This window comes from Ambystoma mexicanum, chromosome 11 (assembly GCF_040938575.1).
Source record: "Ambystoma mexicanum isolate Mex_15411 chromosome 11, UKY_AmexF1_1, whole genome shotgun sequence".
In the NCBI taxonomy this organism is placed as follows: domain Eukaryota; kingdom Metazoa; phylum Chordata; class Amphibia; order Caudata; family Ambystomatidae; genus Ambystoma; species Ambystoma mexicanum.
Window position 1 is genome coordinate 726633610 of NC_090934.1, and position 18102 is coordinate 726651711.

At 44.6% G+C, this 18102-nt stretch overlaps 1 protein-coding gene across 7 annotated transcripts in view; it reads right to left on the minus strand.

Moving 5' to 3' along the window:
- Positions 1-226: 226 nt before the first annotated feature.
- Positions 227-18102, minus strand: part of FAR1 (fatty acyl-CoA reductase 1) — a 1197112-nt gene continuing 1179236 nt past the window's right edge. For all 7 annotated transcript variants that reach the window (XM_069623607.1, XM_069623603.1, XM_069623609.1 and 4 more), the window contains one exon: positions 227-1645. In XM_069623607.1, the coding sequence (XP_069479708.1) occupies positions 1483-1645 (163 nt within the window). In that variant the 3' untranslated portion in view covers positions 227-1482. The remainder of the gene's footprint in view (positions 1646-18102) is intronic.

An 18102-nucleotide genomic window follows, 5' to 3' on the forward strand; every position in this document is an offset into this window, starting at 1 on the left:
TCAGCTAAATATTAAAAGTCCCACACTCTTGTGAAGTCTAAAACTAAAATTGTTAGTATAATTTTACAGAGTATACATTTTAATAAAGAATCATAGTATACACAAAAGGATAGCTAATGTAAGCTTTTAAAAAAGTGTCAGCATTATATGAACATCTGCATTAGGACAGGTGTTTCGATGACAAGTTACCTTCAACATAAAAAAATCAAGCTCTGTACGACCAGAATTAAACGTAGATAAGAAACAAGTGTCGCAAGTTTTATTTAAACATCTGTACAGATAGTTCAACATTGACCTCATCAGGCATACGTAATAAACTCTGTAAATGATCGAAAAGGGTACATTAGGACTTCATCATTCTAATGTATACACATGCTATGTATGGAAAGTGATTCTCAAATGATCAAATAGAACTACAGTAATGCATTCTGTGCAAATTGGTTCTCAAGGGCAAGTCATTCACAAACATGACACTAAAATTCCTACTTTTCCTTGCAATAAATATTTTTTAATAAATTGATTTTCTTAAGCTAATGCAAAGTTGACATGCTGAAATATTCATGAAGTGTAGTCAACTGTTAGCTGATAACGGCTGTGAAATAATTCCTTCGATATACATATCCCTTATTCAAATGTATCACATTGTTTTGAACATGCCCATTCCTTCAGAAAATGAATGCTCTTTCACAAAAAAGAATGTAAAATCTGAACAGTTCCAAAAGTGTAAAAAAAACTAGTGTAAAAAACGTCCATTATCAGCAGATCTGCGTAATGTGTTTTCCTTAGGAGATTCTTTCTTGCCATAATGTGTCCACATTGTAGGAGATTACTAAAAGCAAATATCCCAATAGAAAAGTACAAGCAACTTCACAATTTTTCCTTTTTATCTGAAATATTTTGGAAGCATTAACAATAGAAATCAAACTAATTTGTAAGAGGCATTTTCTAGTGTGGTTTGAGTTATTTGATAGGTCACATAAAAGTATGATGAAGAAAGGGTTAACATTTAAATTTGACAGACAAATGTTCCTCATTTCACTACCTCAAAGTGTATCAACAAACCAAAATCCTTTTTAAACTGGAGGATGATATGTGTTTGCCAGGTCAAATTCTCAAAGAGTAATGCACTTTGGTTCCGAAGCAGAACATACACAACATTAAGGCAATATGCAGTAAGGTCAGAACCATGCATGTTTACCAGTCTGCAATCTAAATTAGCCTTTTCTTTTCTGTCCTCCAAAACTCAAAATGCTCAGTCAAATTAGTTACATTTGATATTTTATGTAATGCTGGTTTGCTTGGGCATACAACAGTTAAATATGAAACGCACAAATTGAAATATCATCCTGTAACTGTTTTCCACACTGTTAAACAGATATGGTTTCATGTTTTTACAAAACGTGAAATGGTAGAGTACATTAAACAGAATTTGTGCAGGTAGGCCACCGTATGCATAGATGTCGAACGCTGTATTTCTTTTCTTCAGTATCTCATAGTGCTGGAAGCTCTAAAGTAAGAGAGGAACTTGAAACACAGACTGACCACAAAGTACCAGATGTTTCTTGCCATTTGTGACCGTGCAATAAAAACACGCCAAATCATAATAACGAGGACTGTGTTGAAGCCGTAGCGTATATTCCTTAACCTGTAGAAAAATGAAAATAATGTCACTGACTTCATGCAAATGGTTTTAAAAAAACAGAAAGTAATAATTGTTAGTGTTGTTCAGGGCATAATACAAATCAATAATAGTATATGTGAACTAATCTATTGATACTGATCACTAGACCTACTCAAAGTGTGGCATTAGTTAGTTTTCTGCTACTTCATTGCATCTTCAATTTCCCACTCAGCATACATAAATCCACCTAGCTCACCATACTCGTTGCTGCCCATCAGGAACAAGGTTAATCTTCACTCCTCTTCTATAGCACATATATAATGAATGTGATGATTTCTATTTTCTAGTGTTAAAGTATGAACAGAAACAAAAACAAGGATTGGAAGCTGGTTTGAGGATACAGTAGTTTGAACAAATCAATAGCAAGGAGACTTGTTTGATCAAACCACTTATGTGCCACAAAAGAAGAACAACAGCACATATACCTTTGAAAGCAGCCTTTCAACTTCCATATCAAGGGTGAATCCTAAAACTCCAGGACCCAACAAGCAAGCCCTCATGACGGAAAAGGACATCTCCACACATTTGACTATTGTGAGTACAAAAGTAACAAAAGAAAACTTAAGGGGCTGGACAACAATCAGGAAAGAGTAGGTGCGTGTGAACAAGTGAGCTATACGGATATTGTCTGTGGAAAGTCAGTATTTCAGCTAACCCTGGCAACTTCCCCTTCCATCCCTAACGAGGAGATAATCAATCGCCGGAAAGACCGAACACATAATAGATTGTGAGGATAATATATATACAGCATACATTACTGATCCGGTAATTGTCTTTGTGTGGCTTGCATCTGCTAAATCACATGCTCTGCATAGGTCCCGATCTAGTGGTTGGTCCATAATAGTACAAATTGATTGCTGCCAAAGTAAAAGGGGACGTTGACAGAGGTGTTCCTGTAACTCCCCCTACCCTACATGAACATTATTTACCCAGTGATATACTTTGTGTGCCTTATATCCGTTTAGTCACATGCACTCTTCCACTATGGGCTGAGGAACATACACAAACATGCTTACTCAATTTTTGTAGTGTCTGAAAAAGAAGCACACTGCAGACGTCTAATGCATCGATGGTGAGGGGCTATAGGCGAGTCCCATAGGACTCTATGGAGGTAATTGCTGCATTTTCTTGCCGTGGGGGGCCTGATCTACCAGCAGGTTAGGCCTGCAGGTAGATATGTGGCCCCCACCGACAACCTTGTTTCCCCGGTCCGGTAAAAATGCTGGTGCTGTTATTACCGGCAATTTTACCAGCATTTGTTCCTGACTGGGGAATTTGTAATGACCCTCCGTGTCTCTCTTTATGAATTTTTGTATTGTTACAATTGCATACATCACCTTACAGTGAAGTGAAGTTAGGATACTTTGCATCTGTAAATGTCTTAATATGATGGCTTTTTGGTTACTTTTCATATGCGCCCAAGACAGGTTGGTGGCAGCTGTGATATTTTTACCATTTTTGTTATTTTATTTGTGCACTTTTGCATTTACTGTTGCCTCCCAAAGGTGGCTATCAGCATAAGATGGCCATGCCACAAGGCTTTTCACTTCTTTTTCTATATTGTTCTTTGTACTTCTTCCTGACTTCTCATGCCAAGAAACGCCTTATAGGGAAACCCTTTTCCCCGGTGAAGGAACAAGTTAATTACCTGTAACTCTTGTTCGCCCGCATGGGTCTTACATGGATTCACAGGTTCATGAATATTCCAAATCGTCAGGATGGGAATCCTCAGTAACATAAACAGTTGTTTAGCTTTAAACAAAAAGCTGCATGTCGCTTATATAGACTAATGCTGTCACTTTGGGTCAGACTGCCCCAGCCAATGTCATCCATCCTCCTTAACTCCACCCCTGGTGGCCATCTTCAGATTTGGTCACACACGTAAAGTGGCAGCAGGAACCAAGAAGAGTCAAGAGGGGAAGGAGTGATGGTCTGCATGTGAATCCATGTAATGGAGAACAGGAGTTACGAGTAAGTAACGTGTTCCTTCTCCAGCATGGGGTCTTACATGGATTCACATGCCCATTTTATTTATTTATTGGGCATTTATAAAAGATGCTGCAGATATCCAGCAGGGGAATACCAGAGTGGAACGCCATTGTGGCCGCAATGGCTCTAGAGTAGTGGGCACACGGTCAGCCTGGCAGTGGTCTATTGGCCAGCTGATGACAATGCATGATGCAGCCGGAGAGCCATCTGAGATGGAAGCCTTGGACAGGTCCTTGCCCCGCCTCAAAGGCCCAAAATTAACAAAGTTAAGAAGTCTTTCAAAAGTCCTTTGTGCTAGCAATATAGATCCTCCAGTGTATGCAAGGATCTTTCATCAGGTGAAGACGGGTTTGCAAAGAAAACTAATAACCAAAGGTTAATTTAAGTGAAAGTTTGACAGGACCTTCAGCATATAGGAAGAATGAGTTCCTAGACGCACCTTAGCTGAGTGGAACAACAAATATGGAGCCTTACATGAGATAGCCTCTTATTTCCCCCTATCAGCCTGGCAGAGGTGATAGCCACCAGGAAGGTGGTCTTCCAAGACAGGATCATCAAAGAGGCCCTATGCATAGGTTCAAACAGAGCCCCTCATCAGTTTTGACAGAACGACATTCAACTCCCATGCAGGGGCAGGAGCCTTCACTAGAGGACATTTTCTGAGCAGGCCCTTCAGAACACCTTAACGAGTCTGTGGACCACAGGGAATACCTGTCCGGAGCACGAGTGTACCAGGAGATGGCAGCCAGCTGCACCTTGATAGATGCATGGGCAAGGCTAGCGAGAGGAAGTACCTGCAGCGCCGTTATGCAGATCTGAGAAATCTTCTGCGACTGGCACCACACTGTAAAGCGCTTCCACTTGTGTTTGTAGCAGGTAAGTGTAGCTGGAGTCCTGGCCTTGGCTAGAATGTCCTTGCATCCTGAATGCATAGAGTAGTGTCTAAATTCCAGGTCTGCCAGAGGAGGCAGTTTGATGGCTGGAACCACAGACAGATGGCAAAGGTCCGAGTATCAGATCGGCATGAGCCACACTGGCACAATGAGGATCATCCTGCAATGACATGGTTTGAGTGCGTTTATCACTTGAAGCAACAGAGCAATCGGGGGGGAAAGCATATAGGAAGATGCCCTCCCAAGGGAATTAGAAGGCGGCTCCCAGACTCCTGGCCTGAGGGTACCTACTGACAAACCCAGAAAAAGTGCATTCTGGAACGGCATTATGTAGGATTTGGGATAATATATTGAGAATCCCAGACAAGTTAGGGTCTGGATAGTTTCTGCTGGATGCCGTACTACCAGGTTATGAGAGCGGAACCAGATGAGCTGGTCTGTCTAGATATGAATAGAAGTAGACCCAACTTGCGGTGAAAAAAAGCTGCCACCGGAGCCAAGCACATGCTGAAGAACCTTGGGGCTGATTTCAGGCTGAAGGGAAGTGCCTTGGTAGGGTAATGCCTTCCTTGGACACGAATCGGAGGAACTTTCAATGCTTTGGATGGATGGGGATGTGAAAATACGCATCCTCCAAATCCAGGGATGCGAGGAAATCTCCTTCCAGCAACTTGAGTAAATACTGCAAAGTGATCATCCTGAACTTCTGAAACTTTAGGATGGTCTCCACCGTGCGGTGGTCTTCTTAACTCCAAACAGTATCTGGAGTATACTCTGGCGCCCCGGAGTCATGTTTTCGCAACACTTCCTTGAGGAGTTAGGCCCCATGCTGCTCCTGACTTGAGATGGGAGGGATGCAATGATATTTGCTTTGTAACTCGGTGTGACCATGTTGAATGATGTTGACCACCCATTTGTCTGTGACCATGTTGCGCCACTGACGGACAAATTGAGACAGTCGGCCTCCTACCGGAGTGCAAAAGTGGGGGCACAGGCTCGGTTCAAGCTTCATTGACGTCCTGGCCGATGAGGTGTGATGAGATTAGGCCCCTCCCCTGTATGCTTTCGGGCGTCCTCTATACGCTTACTCTGTGGAGGATCGAGAGGGTTGATGGTAGGATGAAGTGGGAACTTTAGAGGTTCGGGAGATCCTTCCTTTAGACTAGTAAAATGAATGCTTACTCATCAGAAGGGTGCCCAAAGAACAGACTGTCCCTGTCCGTTTTGATCGCTAGGAGACTCTCGTCCGCCGCCTTGCCAAAGTGATTGTCCTTGTCAAATGACATGTCCACAACCTTAGCTTCTACCGCTGGGTGAAAGCTAGTTGCTTTGAGCCAGTCTTGTCGATGTAAAGCCACTCAATTCTCCATTTGCCTAAACGCAGAGGCTGCAATGCCCAGGGTGAATGATAGCATGGTCGGAGGCCACCTTTGTCTTTGCGAAAGACGGCTAGAGCCTCTGCCTTCTTGTCATCTGGGAGGAATTAAAGTATGGGGCCCAGCTTGTACCAAAGCTCTCCGTCGCTACGCAAAGGAATGGCTAAGGTGTTGGAGGCTTTGATAGTGGACACTGCAGTGGTAGTAATGAGTTTTCCTGCAGCATCTAATTTCTTCCCCTCTTGATGTGGTGGGACAGTACTAGAAAAAGACGGGTTCTCTTACCCTTTCCTTCCTGCAGCAGGACCACAGAATCTGGTGTGGGACGGGACCCGAGGCCCTTGGGTGCAGTATCAGGGACACTATTTTTTCTGCAAATGCTCTTTCTTGGGAGGAGCAGAGTAGGTGTTTCTCATCACCACTAAACCGTCCTTCCAAATGTCGTCCAGCAGGGCAACAGAGTCTTTCTGGATGACTCATGACATTGAAAAAGAAAACCTTGCTTTTTTTTCTCCTCGGGCACGATGTTAAACAGCTACGCAGCCCGAGACGACATGGATGAAAAGGATCCAATCTCATCCAGAGGAGAGTCTCTGGTCGGCAAGTCTGCATCAGGAAGCCCAGCCTCTGCAGGGACATAGTCATCATATTCTTCCGCCCCCTGAATACGCCTCGTACCCAGCCACCCCCCCACCTCCCAAACCACCACACCACCCATACCCCTCCCCTCCTACCATCAGAATCCGGGTATGTGTCAGCGTTGGTATCCGTGCTTGTAAGATCAAGCTCCCCAAGAACATGGGGGCGTGGGACAGATGGCTGCTGAGGAACAGCAGGAGCTGGACGTGGTCGCATCTGGTGAGGCCTTGGAGGTCTAGGCAGGCTTCCTGTCGGAGCTGGGTTGGGACCCACAGGAGAGCTGGGAGACAGGGGTAGAAGACACTGCTGAATCTCGGAGACCAAAGTATGGAGAGTGGTCAAATTGTCCATGGATACATCCCTGGGAGGAGTAGGTGCCAGTAATGGGACATGTATCCTGGAGAGCTGGCTGTGGCTCAGAGCCACCTTGACCACCTTCCTCTGAAAAAACACCCATCGAGAAGTCATCTGACAGAGTGGATCTGTGAAGTGAGAGCAGGGGGTGACACCCTGGGAGCTGCCCCAAATACAAGGTGTGGGGTGGCACAGGCCTAGTGTGCCTAGGGAGAAAAGAGTGCTGTAGGCAACTCTTTCCCTATACTGGAGCCCCTAGAGGTGGGGTCAATCACCAGCACTTCAGGTGATGCCAGCGGGTGCGGCGAAGCCCCAGCTGCAGTAGACATGAAACATTGGAGGCTGTAATCACCATGAAACTAACAGTCGTCATAGATGAGGCAGCTGATGGGATGGAAGTTGGCACTGCCTGCCTGGTGGATGATGTCGACTGGGTCTTTGTAGCTGAAGTAGACAACAGTTTGTCCGTTGACTAAGTCGATGATGATTTGGGTGAAGGCTTATGTTTCGTCGACAGGCCTGACAATGGCGACGATGCAGGCGATGGCAAGCCTTTTATTGAAGGAATTGTCTTCGTTGTCATAGTAGACCCTGTTAATGGAGACGCCGCAGTGACGGCGATTGTTGATTGAGCTGTCGGAGCATGGTACGACTGTCTTTTTCGGTATCTTCCTCTTGGAAGTTTCCTCAAAGGATCTCGACCTCTTGCCAGAGGGAGTATGCTCTTTGGGTCGGCTTGTTCTGGTAGAGGCATGACTGTGCACAGACGCCAAAGTCAGAGGTCCTACTTTTGTCGATCCATGCCACCAATCGCCTATGACAGTCTCTCCACATCTTGGAGGAGAAGGACTGGCAGATCAGATATCGCAGTCTGGATGAAGGCAGTAGATACACTTCTGATGGCCATCTTCCACAAAGATGGATTTTAGTCTGCATTTCTAAAAGGCTGGTGCAATGAGGATCATCTGGGGCAACGGCTCCACACAACTCGGACGAAACCCAGAACCACTACTATTAACGGATCCCCATTGCCATAAGTCACGTGACTGATGGAAACATTACGAAAACGATTATACAAAAATAAGCAAAATAGAGTCAAGATCTTGAAAAGCGATAACGTGTGGTATAAATCTGAAGATGGCCACTAAAGGTAGCTCTCTCATGGGCTACCTTGCTATAGCAGTTGTCATTCCGAGTAGAGCCTTGGAACTTGGCAAAGCTTCCGCTTGTGTCACAAGTTGCCTGATCATACATGTTCAGGCGTCTCACTACAAGGGAAGCTGTGCTGGGGCTGTTCCTGTGTTCGCCGTTGTACAACTACCTGTCACTGATTAACCGTGGTGACTGCCACAGGATCTTGTGTTCTTCCTGTCCCTGAAGTGTCCTATGACCATCTCCACCACAGAAGTCTTAACTTGTTTTCATTTGGGGCTTCAACTGGAAGCTCTACAGAACAGATTTTGGGCACCGCGCCCGACCAAAATGAAAAGGATTTCTTCTGTCTAGACCCAAGAGCAGAAGAATAAGCCTGGAACTTCCAACCGTGGTATCGGAAGAACTCTGAGCCAGGGGGTATGTCTACTTTGCTGTTCCTTTCTCCCCTCGTCTCCCAACACGGTAACTTAGGCATAAATTCCTTATCCAAACTCACTCTGACCTGACCTTTGGTGGTGGAACCTGGGTTAAGGATCCTTCCGTAGGCCTATCCTAGTCTGCTTGAGTGGAGTACTCAGCTCAACTTTACTAAGGACTTTGTGTGACAATAATGTGACAAATTCAGGGAATAAATCCCTTCTTCCCTAGGGGGAGCCTTCCCATTTGAAACTAGAGGCGCGAGCCTGCTCAACATGACCCTCCCTAGGGGTTTGGGAAGCCGGACCTCAATGGGAGTGACTCCCCTATAGGGGACAAGGACTCCCATTATTCCCATATGGAACTCCATATACACCATGTACTTTCCGCCTATATGGGAGCCAATAGAGGACAAAACTTCAGTGTTTTTCACAAGTTCATTCTGAATCCCCCATATGTTGCATCACATGTCGTGAACAACATGCCCCTTCTGAGGGGTGGAGGACGAAAAAAAAAAAGAGGCAAGGACCCTGGAATGGAGGAGGAGGAGAATCCCAGATACGAGAAGACTCCCCAGGGGAGGAGCCGTGTAGTGCTGCTTAGCTGGCGGCACTGGGGCAGTAGGAGAACAACAGAGGGGCAGCAATACATCCCTGAAGGAGACGCACACGGCCAGAGAAAGTGAGGCCTGGCAGATCAGAAGAGACTGGGAGGTGCAACCACATATCGGATGTGGTGGGCCCGGAGCCCCTCAAGACATGCAGAGCTTTGAGTTGGGCAGAGCATGAGACCCCCCCCCCTGCTCTCAAGCTGAGAGGAACAAGAGCAAGGTGATGTCTGGGTCGGGGGCTCTGGTCGGGGCCGTTCCAATAGCGAGGAGCAGCGAACAAAGTAGCATGCCATCACCGCTTCCATGACCAAGCCTCCGTGGAGCGCCACACGACAGGTACGTGGGATGCCCAGATGAACGGGAGAAGAGAACAGAAGTAGCGAGCAAGAAGAGAACAAGACCCTAACCTCACGGAGGGTCACAGAAAACCAAAGAGTGAGAGAGAGCCCAAGCAGACGAGGAGTGGTGGGAGCATAAAGCCAGAACGGCTTCCCACCCAGAAGGGTTACAGGGACCCGAGAGAAGCAGAGTCAAAAACCCAGAAAGGTCACAAGAACACTGTTGAACACAATACAGTAGTGGGTGAGGAGAGCCCAATCGAATTACAGTGGAAGTACCAACAAGTGAGCAGGAAATAACGCAGGGACACCAGAAACCCCGGAAAACTGGTCAAAGTGTGGAAAGAACTGACAAATTGGTGGAAGAGGGATCAGGGAAATATCCCACCACATAAAGAGGATTGGTTATGTTGTAATTTCAGAAACTTGATTAGTTTATTATTTGGGAATCTTTAAGGAACTTTGTGATAAGACTGACTAGAACTGTTTTGCCTTGAACAGAATTTTTGTTTAAATATATTATCGGATCAAGATCCAGTAGGTAGTCTTGGAAGGACAGGGGCGCCTCTATGGAGAACAGAGTGCAAGACACTCTCCATCTTCCTGTTATATTTTGATAAGTTATAGGGTCATTTTAGTGGCTAGGTTTGGACCTCAGATTAGCACCTTAGTTTAGTTTGGATACAAAGGGAAACCTCTGTTAGTGATAGGGATAGTAAGGCATTTTTCCTTTTAATTCAAATAAAACTACATGTTCCAATATTCTCTGGCCCGAATCCTCCTTCTGGCTTGCTACTTAGCAGTGGTTTTTATATGCTTTGTGTGTAAACTAAAAGGCCCAATAAATAATTGTATTTGTATACTTACTGTCTAACTGGAATTACTGCTATTGCTCTGTGTGGACCCATTGTAGCCCTAGACCATGCTCACTTCCTTCCTCAGACTAAGCTTGAACTGCTCTGCTACCCTCCCTTCATTGCGTTTTGACTAACCTCTCAGTGTCTTTCACGTTCATCATAAGAGGGTGGCCTCCCAAAATCTTTTTAACGCCTGTAAATGTAGTTCTCTACGATTGCATCTAGTACTGATTAGCAAGCAGATTTGAATATATGTAGACGTTAAAGTAGGATTGCCCTGGGAATTGCATTTTCGACAATAAATTATTTCCACAGAGACAAAATTGCTATGTCCAAACATTGTAAATTGAGGCTTTTCCTCCAAACTGCCACAACACTTTGGGCCTTACAACCGCATTCCTAATACTAAAAGCAAGTCAGTCCATTTTGTGTTTTGTATCGTGTCACATACAAACAAGATACTTCAGAGCTCTGCTGTAGAAGCATTGGGGACGAGGGACGAAAAGTGGAGCCCAAACTTGCAGGTGATCAGAAACACTGAAAACTGTCATGGGTGGCATGTTCCTGCTTATGAAGGCATGCAAGAATTAATCATTTTCATCATTGAGGGAAGTATGGTTAAAGGAAAGCCAGCGTGTAGAATCTAATGGTTGGACCCCTTTAATGCATTTTGAACCTGAGGGGGAATATCCTCCTGAAAGGCTTTTTGTGGCTTTCCTGAGCTTGAGGAGGTTGGGTTACAGTCTTAGTTTAGAGCAGTGGTATTAAAAAATGTTTATGCGGAACCCCCCCCTTGAGTACAATTGTCGCTGCCCCTAAATGCCAGTACTGCTTATGCTTCCTATTAAAATCAGCCCCTGTACTCCTATTCTTTTTATAGAGCCTTGCACCCCCTGAACATCCTTCCGGGCCACCTAGGGCTCTACGGTTTGAAGACCACTGGTTTAGAAGAAAGTGTGTTCCATAGTTCCAGACACTTGGTTGCTTCATAGCTTTTTCAGCTACTAGGTTGGTTTCATTGAGTCCATTAGCTGGACTCCAACACAGAGCTCTAGATGGGTGCATTTCTTGAAGAGGTTGGAGATATACAACCAGAGGAGAGGTTGGGTGGTTTGCCTGTGAATCTATAACAGATGCTGTTAGGTAAGATTTTCATAGCAATGATAAATCTTCCCGACCTGTGTCAAACCCAGAACATTTTGCTTTACTGGTGGATTATTTTTCCCTATACATCAGTGAGTGGGAAACTTTCCCCACACTCACAGAATCTGTTACTCTTTTTATGGGTGTCATTTGTAAGACTCTACTTTGAATGTTGCAAGTCTGAATGATTGGCTGGGTGTCTGATCCTGGAAGCTAAAGAAGTAGTCGATCACTGGATCTGAAACCAAAGAGCAAGATGAAGAAATGACGGCGGTGGCGATTCCCAGCAACCAGAGAGCCTGCTGTGTGACCAGAGAGCCTGTTGTGTAACCCGAGCCTACTATTACCCTTCCTTCCAATTGACCTGGGGATCCCAGAAAGCATTACCCCGACCAAGTGCCTGGTGAGATCCACTGGACCCAAGAAGACATGCATTTTGAGAATCCTACGTCCTGCTGCAATACCCAATACACTGGGATCTCGAGTCATCGTACAGTGCATGTTCTACCGAATAGAGCTTAAAGTTTGGTGGCATCCTGCTGGACCTCCAGAGACGTGAATCTAGTCCAAAAAGACATGCAGCAGAGTGCAGGACCTTGCAAGTGATGAGAATCCTAACTGCGATATTCCGTCTTCTTCTGGCTCTGAAAAAAGGCGCCGAAACCACAGAGCCGCACCCAGCCACGAGCCTTCTGCGTTGATCCCTGCTGCAGAAGCCCTTTAAGTTTCCTGTCTTCATGACAAGGACTTCAGCAACTGGGGTTTTGGCTGCAGATCCTGAAGTCTTCTTGCTGCAACTCTTCTTCCGTGCTAAGGTAATGTGTTGGCTAGGGTAGTTACTTACCTTAAGCCTTTGTGATTTCTGTAAAGCTTTGGGGTGTTTTTTGTGATTGGGAGTACTCTCATCCAGTTAACCCAGGCCCACTGCTGGAATCCTCACAGGGTGTCTTCTCAAAAGTTCCTGGACCAGAACTAAGTTTAAAGAGAACTACTTACTTGTTCGTCCAGTCTTCCACATGAATCTTTGACTTTTGACTGCAACATAACTATCTCACCCTGCCTTCAGCTGGCACCTAGACCACTAGGGTCACATGAAATAGACTAGGGAAGGACTGGATAAGTAAAGGATTCTGTCTTGAAAAGTATACCAAGTGTTTAAAAGTACTTACTTGTGAAAGAGTTGGTTGGTAACTAACTCAGAGTGGACAGTTCCAAAAGGTCTTACTTGCCTTAAATGCGTGTTGTGCTATTCTGAAAAGTATATACAAGGTTAATTTACTCACCTGTGAATTGGTTGCGCCTCTTTCCAAAAGTAATGCTGTTGGCTTCACTTTACTATTCCTGTTAGGATATAAATGTATGAGTGCCCCAATTGGGTTGTACTCCCCCTACTGCCCCCCCCCCCCGACTTACTGTTAGCCTGTCTAGAATAAGTCTGCCATAGGTTATATGTACCTTTAAGTTGCTGTTAGCTCCTTTAAAAAGTAGATCGGTTTTACTTACCTTGAGTTAGCTGTGTGCCAACCTTAAATTAAGTATAAGAGTTATTGCTTACCTCAGTCTGTGTTCCACTGACCTGAAAAGCAACTGTAATAGTATATTACAATATTAGGTTTTACCTGCCTAGAATAGCTGTTTGTCATTCTTAAAAAGTGTTCTTTAGGTGTAGTTGACCTTGGTCTGCCTGGTGCAATCCTAAATTAGTGTAAAGAGGTCTTGCTTATCTTAGTCTGTGTTCCACTGAGCTCAAACGCAACTGCAATTGTATATTACACCATAAAAGGTCTTACCCACCTAATATAAGTGTGTTATCCTCAAAATACTTATAGGTATATGCTGTTCCTTGAATATGTGTTCCACTATTCAGAAAAGCATCCTGGGAACAGGGTTATGTGATGTCTTTGCTTAGTGTCACTGCATAACCGACAGTGTCTACCACCCTTGTATTACTGAAAGTAATCAGAAAGTAACCTATGGTTTTTACTACCCATGAATAGGTGTGGCATATATTAAATGTACATGAAAGGGTTGGACTTCCCTAGAATTACTGTTAAGTATTCTGAAGAACGTTTTATGCATTGGTATGTGTACCTGCAAGCATTGTGTTGTGTTTTTATAATGTGTTTATGACTCTACGACCAGTACTTACCCTCAGACTTAACTTGGCCTACTTGTATCTATAATAAACCTTTATTTTCTATAATACTTCTGGTTGTAAGTGTTTCTATTGAATCCTTGGTATACAACAGGTTCTATGTACTTTCCTACAGCCCTCTCTCCCTTCTAAGATACGCCTGGCTGCTCAGTTTACGCTACCAAATGCTCAGGTGGTACAGCCTCATACCAAGAGTGGTGTTTTGTACTATCTCAGCTGTATAGTTTTGCTAAGCATTAGTTGGACTTCAGAAAAACTGTCCCGACAGATGCCAATGCTGAATGACTACAATTACAGCAAGGTAACCTTGTTATCTCCAGCAGTAGCTCTTTTATATCACATGTTTAATGAACGGAAAACAGACTAGCAAGCAAATTGGACCTGGGAAGTGTGAACAGAGGTTTGCCCTATTTACAGAGATTGTTCAAGAACGCTTGGCCCAACAGAGAATACAATCTTGCATCATTTTAATTTTTTTAGTTGACAGAATAGTATGCTGTGGAAAATTCATTCCATTACCCAGAATGCAATGTCATGCCTTTTTCTGGCAGACTTTTGGCTGCCTTGATAGTTTCACTACTTTTCACAGGCTACAGTGTCAGGCCTCTAAGACAAAGTATTTTGAAAGCTTTGTTACTTGAACTAACATTCACAGGATTCACAGTCCAAGCTTTCCTTCTCTGAATCTTTATGGGACAATGGCACTGGGCTGTATTTTGCTAAATGCAGCGACAGTCGAACACCTGTACGTTTGCAACATGGCTTCCTGGTTGCTGTGCCGATCTTCTGCTGAAGCCTCCAGCTCGCAGAACTCTTCCTACATCCAGGTCTCTCCAGAATGGTGGTCTTCCCTGGGTCCAGCCGAATCAGTGTCTCTCGGCACTCGGTCACCTCTCCTCCAGGCTTCAGTAGCTTAAGCCACTTTGTTGCTTCTTCCAGGTCTCCACAGTTCTTCCTCCTCTCATATTGCATTACCTCACTCCACCTGTGGGGAGTCCATGGCAGGTCCCAGTATCAAATCTCATAGGAGATGCTGAACCCACTAACCCCCTATTGAGTGTCCTGCCTGATACTTTTACTCTACAAAGACATCCATGTCACCCCTTAGGGGGAGGCGAAGGGGCTAATAAAACAAACCAGGATGAATCTCTATTATTCAGTCTGCTATACTCACACAAAACACCTACAAGGTGCATGCACACAACACTTTAGCTTCTTGAGTTAATAATTACGCAATAGAATCCGAGGCGGGTGGGAGGGACATTACAGGTAGGGTAATGCCCCCAGGCCGATAGTTACAAGCCCGAGCCGTCTTTCCAGAGACTTTGCTTTAATAATCTGCTGTAGATATAGGTTCAGAAGGTGTGAACAGGCGAGTACAACATTCAACTCACATGGTAGCAACTGAATTGGAGGGAGTTTACAGAGCACTTCACAAGAAAGTTTCAAAACAAGGGCACCTGTTCATCCCTTTACTTTCACCTGGAAACATCTGTGAACTGAAATCCTAACAACAGGATTACAGCTCATTCTCCTTCAAATGAAGGAGATATGGAGCAGTATTACTTAGGAAGATTGAATTAAAACTATTACAAATCAAAGGTCCAGCCATTGGTGCCCAGGCTGGCAAACATCAACATGGCCCACCATAAGAGTAGACATATCTTCATCCTGCAGCAAATTTCCATGCACATATTTGTTTGAAGACAATACATTGATATTATAATGATGTGGAGAGTCAAAACAATAGTACTGCTAGATATGTCCATTTTAATAACCACACCAACAAGTTGAAATTTAGCTTGACCTCAAAGAAATACAATCTTCCATTTTTGGAGTTAAAATTAGCCACAGTGACAGCAAACTGTATACTCATTTGTACATGTTAGGGAGAATTCTCTGTAAAGGCTAATTTCCCAAACCTAGTGAGTCCCCCAGCAGCTTTGTTGGATTTTTGGGGTTTATTTTTTTCCCCTGCTAAGAGTGAGACTCTTTTACTCCCACTCTTAGACATGATTTGAGGTTTTCCTTTGTCTTTCCATGTGTTTTATGGGCTATGGGGTCTTTTACTCCATAGGGTCTCATGGGTTTTTGATGTGGGTTACACAGCACCCTCCGTGCTGTAACCCAGGGGTGTCGTAGCTACCCCCAAACAGACTCCATACCCTGGGACTGACTACTGTCTCCTAGGGCATGTAAAATCACCATTGGCTTTACTAGTCCCAAATTATGAACAGAAACCAGTACAAACCATCATATTGTGGACGTACTGGTCGGGGCAATTCGATTGCCCTGGGGACTGTTGTTCGAGGGGGCACGTCTCCGTCCCCCCTGATCGAGTTTTGGCTGGTGGCAGTGGATACTACTTTTTATATTCGACCGCGAATATATCTCTATGTGATTTTCCCATTGTTCGAGGCTACCAACTTTAATTATTTAATTCCTATAGCCTCGAACATACCGCCGGTTTATTTATTTAATATTAATTCGCCGGTTGGTATTTTTTGCCAGAACTCGATTCTAAAATGGTGTTTGTGTTCTCTTCTGTGACTCCAACCCAAGTCGAGCCCTTTGTTCCACTTTTTGGTGGGCTTCTCCACAGAAGCCTCCAAAAGTGGTGCCACTCTGTCTGGGTACCACAGTGGGTGTGGGAGGGGGTTTAGGCACCCTGGACTGAGTTGCCTTGGCAACTCAAGTCGCACTCTTGTGTGATTGGCCCAAGTGGTGAGCCGGCCGGCTCACCACTTAGCATGCTTGATTGACAGCTAGGCTGAATGAATGGGGGTTTTCTGCATAAAAGCAGGGCTTTGGGGACTGGAACTTCAGAAGTCGCCACAGGACTTAAGAATCCGAGGAGGGAGAAGCTGACCCGACCTGCAACGACGACACCACCGGTGGAGCCCTGCTGAACCGTCTCACCACTTTTCCCGACGACAGAGGAGATCTCCAGTCCGGAGAGTCTTCTTCCTTTGACTGGTGGGGATAACCAGTTTTGCCTTCTTTTCACCTTCCTGGAGCATCTCGTGGCCACCTTGCCCGTGCCAAGCACCCTGGCAACCGGAATACCACGGTTTACCACTACCCCGAATAGAGAGGTAGTACCTTTCAACCGAAGAACTCTGCGGCTGGTTTCTTCCCTGGCAGTGCAACGACCTTCATCTTTCCTCCACAGCAAGACCTCCTCTTCCTCTGGACGAAACACCGACTTGCACCCGCTGCCAGGAACAACTGCCCCCGCTGGAGCTTCCTTCCCACTTAAGGTACTGTGTCCCGTCTGGCTTCCCTTGCGATAGATCGTTTGGGGTGACAGTAAAGCCTTGACTTTCTAACCTGGGCTGGCCTGGGACAACCTAGCTAACTTTTCCTGACTTTAATTTCATTCTTTGTGTGCAAACTATCTACAAGCCTCTTTGGGCATAACCCCACTGGGTGAACCTGGACCTCTTCTGCTTGCTCTCTCCAAGAGTGGGCCTTGCAATTGACTTCCTTGCTCTCCAGTAGAACTCTGCCTATCCTGCCTTCCCGTGGTTCTTTTAAAAGTATTGAAATTTGTGTGCTTCCATAACTCTGCCTTTTTCCCTCCCTTTTTAATAACTTATTAGAGTGCCATTTTACGTTAAGCGCTCACCTCTGTCTGAAGATAAGTGGTGTTTCTCATTAAGACTGGTCTAATAATTAATTAGGGTTGTATATATATAATAGTGACTGTGTGCTGAATTTACTTACCACTTTGTGCTAGTGTAATCTGCAAGTGTGTATTTAAATAAATAACTATATACTTTTACACCAAAGCTCTGGTCAGTGTTTGCTTGTGCTACTGTATCTCTGTACCTATTGTGTATACTCTATATACTGCCTAACTCTTCCTGAGGGACGTCTGACTGCTCAGCCATAGCTACCAAGTGAATCTGTGTGGTACAGACTGCTACTAAGTGGGTTTACTGCCAAACACCTGTAGTCTTAAATCATTTGCAGTGGTCCCTAAGGGAACTGCACAGGTTTCTGCCTAACAGTACATGAAAGGGATTACAATTGCATTTTGCAGAATAGTATCAAGCAACCCAAGTTTAAAAAGGCTGTGTTCCCTTCCCACAAGTCATAGAGGTAAGGCACAAACGCAACACAAGCAAGACTCTGACATAAATGTTGTACGGTTGACAGATTAACAAAAGGGATACGCGGCACAATTACCACATTGAAAAGGGCTTAGTACAATAATCTTGAAATCTTACTGACAAGGATAGCAAAAGGTAAATACAAGAATGCAATAAGCCAGTATGTGTTCCACAGTCTGTAAACATTCACCAACCAGTTGCAGGATAGTAATAGACCACTAGCTTTTGGGGACAATTTGCTCAAATCTACATTTATAAAAGTGAAAATGTGTGGGTCTGGTGTTTGGCGAAGTGTTGTTCCTTACACAATTCCACACCGTTTCACCAATCTGCACCACATTTTGCATAGTTACCCGTTAGGACACTCCGGACATTACTGG